General features: G+C 44.7%; 1 protein-coding gene across 2 annotated transcripts; it reads right to left on the reverse strand.

Moving 5' to 3' along the window:
• Positions 1-721: 721 nt before the first annotated feature.
• Positions 722-7149, reverse strand: LOC137437397 (uncharacterized). Of its 2 annotated transcripts, none has more exons than XM_068131715.2 (5): positions 6955-7149; positions 5955-6043; positions 3403-3519; positions 2102-2220; positions 722-1329 (listed from the first exon to the last, which is right to left on the reverse strand). In XM_068131715.2, the coding sequence occupies exons 1-5, from the start codon at positions 7092-7094 to the stop codon at positions 1165-1167; spliced, it is 630 nt and encodes a 209-aa protein (XP_067987816.2). In that variant the 5' UTR covers positions 7095-7149; the 3' UTR covers positions 722-1164. The 2 variants fall into 2 exon arrangements, with proteins under 2 accessions (XP_067987816.2, XP_067987815.2); XM_068131714.2 differs by having other exon boundaries at positions 3403-3522.
• Positions 7150-8214: the final 1065 nt, after the last annotated feature.

Raw genomic sequence — 8214 nt, forward strand, 5'->3', positions numbered from 1 at the left:
TTCCCATGTGTGTTTTGATACTTTTATAACAAAAGCACACAAAACTCTCTCACCCTCTCTCTCTCTCTCTCTCCGTCTCTCTCTCTCTCTCTCTCTCTCTACCTCTCTCTCGCTCTCTCTCTCTCTCTCTCTCTCTCTCTCTCTCTCCCCCTCTAACTGTCATGGCCATGACTTCGTGAAGGCGGGGGTACACCATCCTGGATGTGTGGGATCTCTGGCTCGCTCCTGCGAGATCAATCGGCTTTCTCCATGTCACGGGCTTGTTCGAGAGAACTGTTCAAGGCTTTACAACAACAACAACAACAACAACAAAAACAACTGTGATTATCGCACACAGTAATAATCTTTAGCAATTCCTGATTATACAGCGGACTTCCACATGGAAGTAAGGGAAGAATCCATTCAGTGTTCTTCGAGCCTAAGTTGCCAAACGGTGAAAAGTCAAAGCCATGCCTCAAACTCTTCTTCTTCCAATTACCCCCAACAGCCACGTCACCATTCGTGGCTTCTTGATTGATCGGAATCGCACGGGTGGACATCTTCCACCGTCTTTCATGTTTTGTGCTTTTTTCTGAGCACTGCAATACAAAAACTATGGAAGGTACATTTAGAAACTTGGAACCATCTACCTATTGGTTACAAAAATGGCAGACCAACCTCTCCTCCTGATCCTCCCCATGTGTACTCCATTTCATTCCTTTTCTCTTTCCTCTTCTCCCTTTCCCTTATTTCCTATTTACTTGCAAGCTGCATGTTCGATGTTGTTCTTGTTCAATCTACCGTGAATCTGCATCGCAAGTTTTCTTTCTTGTTTTTGTATACCTTGAAACGGCCATATTTTTTTTCCACATTTCTTTATTGAGACAATAGATGGATTTTAAAATAGTTTTAACAGCTTTTTCCTAAGGATTTCTAGATACACACAAGCTCTAAAATGAAAGCAACAACTATAAAAGAGCAATACTTGACACGAGCCAGGCTCGTGTCCGTCCCGTTCATGGCATTAACCCGAGAGTACGCTAACTCCCGAAAAGTGTATACTTACTTTGCAGCTCTGTACTTTGCTTTTGACAGAGGTGAGCCTACCTTTCTCAACCCGAAGTTTATAAAACAACAATGAAAGCTAAAACTGTTGCATTAATGAACAATGGTGCGGTGTTGTCTTCAGGGGTTCTCTGGATTGCCTCGCATCATGCAGGTGGAATAAGGGACAACGTGAGATGATGGGACACACTGCGCGGGGAAGCACAGCGAGCGTAGCAACACGTAGTCATCGTGGTAGAGGATGACCTGCACGGAGTCGTACGTAGTTGTACCACAGCTTTTGGACTATATGAAGCACAACACAGGGAAGAATACACGAGTGGATGTCAGAAGATGTTCCGCAAAACATCACAGCAATGAACATGTTTTACATTACCTTGATGAGCATGGCTCTTCACAGTCATAATCCTATTCCGACAAAGTATAAACTACCTGCATCCTGGGAGTCTACTCTCCACTCCACTGGACCTTTATCCTTCCTATAATTCACAGACCGGTATTCGTTTGTGTGTTTGTTTGTTTGTTGCGCTACTTCTCCTACTGTTCTGGGCCGATTACATCCAAACTTGCTACATAGGATCAGCATGCCTCCATTTAGTGTATCGGGGTGTTTTTACCTTTCCCAGTGCTCTTGAGGGTGACTCGAATTCTCTATGTAAATGTGTATTGTGTCATGCCACCTCGAGGTGGGAGAGGGTATTACAAGTCCCACCCTTTACAGCATGTACAGTATTCCTGTCCCCACTTTTTTCAGAACAGTGAGGTGTATTGAATTATAAGCAGTAGGCATGTTTTTGATTCATATACGTAACCCAGGTTATTTTGGGGTTTTTTTTTGGAGAAATTGAGGGAGCTGTCAGTTGCCCATACACCACCCAAATAAAGGTATGTGTCAAAAGAACGTGTTACATACGTACAACAAGATCGCCCATATGGCAAATACTCTGCTAGTATTTTACAATACAAAATCAAAATTGTGGTCTTGGATGCCAGTGTGCAACAGATGAGAGGAGCCCAAATCAAGTGTGAATTGATTTACCTGAAATGCCTTGCTCACCTGCAGTTTAGGGCCATCGAGGCACCAGGCAGCGATGTTGCTATGCGTTCGCAAACACGGCAGGCAAGTTGTTACAGAAATCTCGTTGGGATAGAGCAAGATGGCATCCAGTCCGAGCTCTGCCGGGTATATTATCACCAGATGTGAAAGACATCAAGAGTGTAGCGTCCACAATCCGCATAAAAATCCGTCTGTTTCACACGCACAAGGCCTTTTCACATATTCGCACAACAAGTCGTCTTTCTCTCGTAAGTTGAAAGGAAATTAATCTGCCGAATGTGCATTGTTTCATTTCCGAGACAGAATGGCAATATCTAGGCCTATGTAGTGGGCTCTGGACAGCTGGCAATGGAGGAGACAGAAAGATAACGTTCAAGGTTTTCAAATTAATTTTGATTATGGCCTGTAATCTTCCACCATCCTAAGAAAACCCTTCTATGATTTATTTTTCATGGGTACAGTATTTGGTAAGATTCTCACCAAATCTCGTGAGAAATACGGAAGGGAGGTTCATGTTCGTAAAGGCGTATGTGACGCATACTAGGGATGTTCGAAAAGATCTACAAACGAGATACCCTCAACAGACCCAGAGACCCAGATACAGCAACATTTGTTTCATTTTTCAATCCATGGTATATTTTTTAGAATGTGACTTCCTTACAAGGGACCTTGACGCAGGATGAGGATATTGGGCCCATCAAAGCCTGCTCTATTGTTACCAACCTATGATTGTTTGTCTGTGCTCCATCCTTTTTAAATGCTGAGCATCAAGCAAGGAAGCAGCACGTACCATAACCCTAATAACCCGAACAACCCTAACCCTAATAACCCGAACAACCTTTTTAGTCTTTGGTATGACTGGACTGGGGTTTGAAGTGGTTGAACCACCCACTTCCCAGACTCGGAGCGAACGCTCTAACCATTATACCACCGGCCAGCCTGCTCTGGGGAGTTTCTCGTTTGTCGAACAATTGTGAACGCTCCACGAACAATGGCAGAGGGAAACAAATTTCAAAATGGCGATTTCCTATCACTCACACACTAAGCCTGGTGTTGGCTTAACGGTTAAGGTGGCTGGCTTGAGATATTTAGGGTCCTGGGTTTGAGCACCTGTCGGGGCATTGAATTAACACCAGTGGCTTGACTCAGCCTGTCATCCTGCCAAGGCCGACAAAATGAGTACTAGCTGACTGGTGATGGGGGCACAGGGGCGCCCCCAGAAAACAATGCAGCCACAGGCCACATACAAATCACCACCACCACTCATACACTCAGTCACTCACGCAAGGTGTTCAGCAAACCTCTTAAGGTGAGCTTCAAGGTGAGTGCGCAGCAGGCCAATGTTGAGTGCTCTGCCTCATTAGCGAGTGTCACAAACCGAGCTCCTTCCAGCAGCATCCGTGCCCGTGCCTCGCCGTCTGCTGCAAGGACAGCGCCATTGACACTCAACATTGACAAAGTATGACATCCTAAGAGTATTCGGGACTGCAGTCCATGCAGAAGATTGGTCTCAGGAGTTCAAGGAAAAACGTTCCCCTTGATTTGTTGGTGTTAATTACCAGAATATTAGCCCTTTTACAAAATTACCAGGTGGTGGAAATCTCAAAAAGTTATGGACGGATTTACAGAAACTTGGTGTGCAGGTTGGGTGTGTGACAAGGACGAATTTAATATATGTTGGTGAATATCTGGATCTGGAGCCTAAAATATTAAAAGTGATTCTTCACCATTGAGTGAGTGATCGGGCGAAAACCAACATAAAGCAGGATATCTCAACAAGTGGTGGATGGATTCGGACAAAACTTGGTGTATTCGTACAAAACAATAACCCATACATCTGACTCTATCCGACGACCTTACGTCCGGTCCCTCCGTAGGTGGTGGGCTGAATGTGGGGGAGGGTGGAGGACGATTCACAATTTTCGCCTGTACACGTACCACATTGCAAGTGATTTACTGACCCCTGCTGCAGACATGGGGGATTATTTAGCCACGACACAAAATACATTTGTCACACTTCACAGAGCCTGGTGTTCGCTTTGCGGTTAGGGTGCTGGCTTGTGATACCTAGGATCCTGGGTTCGAGTCCTGGTCGATCAATGATTTAACGCCAGGGGGTTGACTCAGCCTGTCATCCTTCCGAGGTCGGCAAATTGAGTACCAGTCACTGGTAATTCCCTGTGTGTTGCAAGAGGCGACCAACAGGGTTGGCGGCAGGAAGGGCATCCGGCCATAAAACATTGCTTCAAGAAGGGGACCAAGGTACCCGAAAAAGGCCAACCTCTGATCTGCGGGGGGAAATGGCCTCTAAAGGTGGTAGTACTACTACTACTACTACTACTACTACTACTACTACACCTCCCTCACCGTGCCCCTGCCCTCCCCAGGTTCAACCAAAAGCTATATATATATATATCATTTTGGCCCTATCTCTCAATGGTGAAGAATTACTCTACTAATTAAAAAATTCTCGCATCTGGATCCGAATCCAGATCTTCACCAAAATCGAATCAATTTGTCATTGTCAAACACCCAACCTGTCCACCAAGTTTCGTTTGAATCCGTCAATAACTTTCTGAGATATTGTGCTCACAGACAGACAAACAATCAAGAATGATGCCGTAGCACAATACTTGCGGAATCCAAATGTACAATGGTTGCCATGGGAACAGCAACTTGGTAATTTGGAAAATTTGACATATCAAGTGTGTTACATGATGATGGAATGTTGTGCGTAACAAGTTTGGTTGATACATTTTCTAATTGCAGCCTAAATAGGTGTTGACATGTTTTGGATGGCATTGACCTTGCTTGACCTTTGACCGATTTTGACCAGATTTTATACACATATACTAAACACAAGATGTGTTAGTTTCAATCTGATATTTTGAAAAGATCCTGAGGTTTGGCAATCATAAAATCACAAAAATATCCCATTTGATTATAATGGGGTGAAATTGTTGTCATGGACACCGTTTTCTCTTTGTCACGTGGGCTTTCCTCTTTGCCACGTGGGACTATTCCATTCCACATGGGATGTTTCCCTACATCACTAACCAAGATGAGCAGAACCTGAAAAAAGGAAAGACAGATTTAAATGATTAATTATATTTTGCACCCTCTTAGATCGGTACTGAGGTGGCTCACACAGGGCCTTTTGTATTTGACTGGTGAACCTCAAGTGTTATTGCAGAACGTTCTCAGACAGAAGGTCTAACGGGATATATGGGGTCTTGGGGTCTACAAGGTATGAGGGTCCCAAAGGATCGTAGGGGTCTTAAAGGGTCTTAGGCTTGTAAGGAGTCCTAGGGCGTCTTAAGGGTCCTCGGGTTATAAATGGTGTCATGGTTCAAAGGGTATAAAGGGTCTAAAAGGTCTGAGGGGTCTAAAAGGTGAAAGGGCTCGAAAGAGCTACATGTTTAAAAGAGGTGTTCCAATAGTCCGGAATTAATAGACGTAGTCCAGGTGCAATAAGGAGTAATTAATAGACATACTCACGGGGTCCATCAAGATTTCACCTCAACGAGGGTTCACCCTCCACCCGGTTTTTTTCGGTCCTACATACAGTATATACCTGGATATCAAATGAATCGGGTGAAAAATGATGATTTAGTGACCTCGCCCTTTCACCTATTGACCTCAAAAACAATAGGGTTCCAGATTTTCACTACCTATATCAGGTGGGAAGGTTTCGTGAAGTTCCGAGTAAAAATGTGACTTGCAGGAGACAGAAACATAACCTCCATCCACCTTCGGTAGCGGAGATAATTATTTCCTACCATGGTCCTTGGAGGTATCAATATGGCCTATGAGGTACGCACAATCAATCGATAGTGAGAGATTAAATGACAACCTTCAAGGGAATTCAGAAATGTGGGAATTGCGAAGCCCGTGGGGTGTGATCCGTTGAACGACAGTCTGTGGAACAGGTCATCGGCACACCTGTGGTACACACATGCACGCACCTTGTTAATATGCATTAACGGGACGTTTGAAATACGTGAATACGGTTAATATTAATTTGATGCGTAAAAATAATCGACAATAGTGGTTGATGGGGAGGGGGAAAGGGGTTCGATAAAAAAGGGGGAACAGCACGTTTGCACATGACGTCATAACTCACGACCTTGAATCGGGCCCCAGTCCAACCTGGTCTTGCCCAGGTCAATTTATCAACTGCAAACACATTTTTGCCTCTCGCCTCATTCGAGGTCGTCTACATATGGCGTACGCAGGCGAGGGGCTGGTTCGCGGAGTGTTTGATGGGAGTAATGGGAGCAGTAACTGATAAAATTTACGTTAATCTGACGTCATTCCTGAGATGCTTTGGCTATGAAATGATCCAAAACATAACAAGAGTACAGAAAAGAACAAGAATACAGAAAAAAGGTGTGGATTTTTTTAATATCAGGTATAATATGCAAGTGGCAGCGAGGGGCTTGTGGATGAATGCGTCAGAGTTGTCAAAATTCTGGAGTATTTGCATACTTAATAGATGGGTGGTCCTTAACACCACCAGCTATTTCTGCAACATTGCTGTGGTTTTTGTACGGGTGGCCTTCAGATCCAGTTCCGTGAAATATTTGTGGCTTGTTCTCCATGGCGTCGGTGCGCAAAGGGGGGCTCTTCCTCTGATGTTCAAACTTATCAGGGTAAAAATATTTCTGAGATATAAACAGGATCAAACGGTGTGCCCGCTTCCATGGGAGAAGTTCTTCTTGAAATCCCTGAAGATGTACAATGCACATAAGACATAACTTTGTGATAATCATTGGATCGTTGCACAGCCCAGGAATAAACGTGTTTCCGTTAACACCAACAATTGCAGATTCGGCACACCCTCCATTACCTACCTGAACCAGAAACCTGGGGAGACCGTGGTCTTCACCGATGAGGTCACAGGGTCTTCCTTCAGCACGAGCGGACTCCCTCCGAGACCCACAACGACGGTTGCCAGGACGACTCCAAGCAGAAACCCTGCTGCGATCTTCATGGTGATGCACTCAAATGTCGTTCACTGTCGAGGAAATCTATATGTCTCGTCTCTATTTCTGTCTCTCTCTCTTCCAAGGCTGACTGTCTCCGGTCTCAGAGACACTTTATACCGGCTTGAACGAGGCGGAGACACCATGACACGGTGGGTAGTGTTCAATGACTTATCTCTCCCAGCCTGCCATGTGTGGCATTTACTCGCTCTTTGATATCACATCAAAATTGATGGGAGTAGGTCTCATTAAAATTCATCTATTGATCCTCTAGTAAAATTAAGGCTCTTTCTTAAAACCCTATATATGTTCCTGCAGATCTGTCCTTCAAAGGACTTTTTACCAAACCTCTTAAAACCCGATACGTTTTACAAAAAAACCAAACGTTTTATTGATCGTACCAACTCGAATGCTCAGTGGACACCCGGTGAATTCATGTGTCTATTTAAACAGGGAACACAAGAACATTCGACACACAATTATATTTACAATGTAATACATGCCACCGGGTATTGTACAAGTGGATGGTCCTTATCAAAATAAGCCTTATTGAGGCACATGCACACAACAGGAGAAAGACCAGAAGAGATGACAGGACTGAAATACCAGCTGCGGTCCACTTAGACACCACCAAGTTCCCTCTGGAGCGCGCGGGTCCACTACCCTGACAGGTGACCCAACGCACACCCATTCTCTCTCTCTCTCTCTCTCTCTCTCTCTCACTCTCTCTCTCTCTCAGGCTCTGCCACCTGGAAAGCGAGCTGAGCACACCACACTTGTCACTCGGCTTGGTACCTGTCTGACCAACAACTCTGCACTCGAACAACGGAACCGGAATGTCAACGAACGAGCAAACAAACCTCGATTACACATGCGCGCGGGATTTATTTGGTCCCGAGATGCTCTGCCCCATTATGGTGCCCCGTGTCTGCCGGACATCAATTGGCGGTTCAGCAATAAATCAAGGGGAACCACACCCCTGAGCATATCAAGTTCTTCTTCAAAGTTCGGATCTCACTCCTTTTTTTTCCTTTTTTTTGTGTACAAGATAGAGACTCGTGTAAGAGCTAACATTAATCACAAAAAGACAAACTGACACATAAAACATAAGACAAAGGGAGCGGAGAC

Source organism: Myxine glutinosa, chromosome 12, assembly GCF_964187855.1.
Source record: "Myxine glutinosa chromosome 12, kmMyxGlut1.1, whole genome shotgun sequence".
Taxonomy (NCBI): Eukaryota; Metazoa; Chordata; class Myxini; order Myxiniformes; family Myxinidae; genus Myxine; species Myxine glutinosa.

What these genes read in the sequence shown, in the direction of transcription:
- LOC137437397 (XM_068131714.2), bottom strand. Translation starts at nt 7,094, where the DNA reads ATGAAGATCGCAGCAGGGTTTCTGCTTGGAGTCGTCCTGGCAACCGTC. An exon ending in ATTTCTGAATTCCCTTGAAG is followed by an intron (nt 3,523 to 5,954) that starts GTTGTCATTTAA and finishes CTGTCCTTGCAG; the next exon opens with CAGACGGCGAGGCACGGGCA. An exon ending in TCGATGGCCCTAAACTGCAG is followed by an intron (nt 1,330 to 2,101) that starts GTGAGCAAGGCA and finishes TGCTTCATATAG; the next exon opens with TCCAAAAGCTGTGGTACAAC.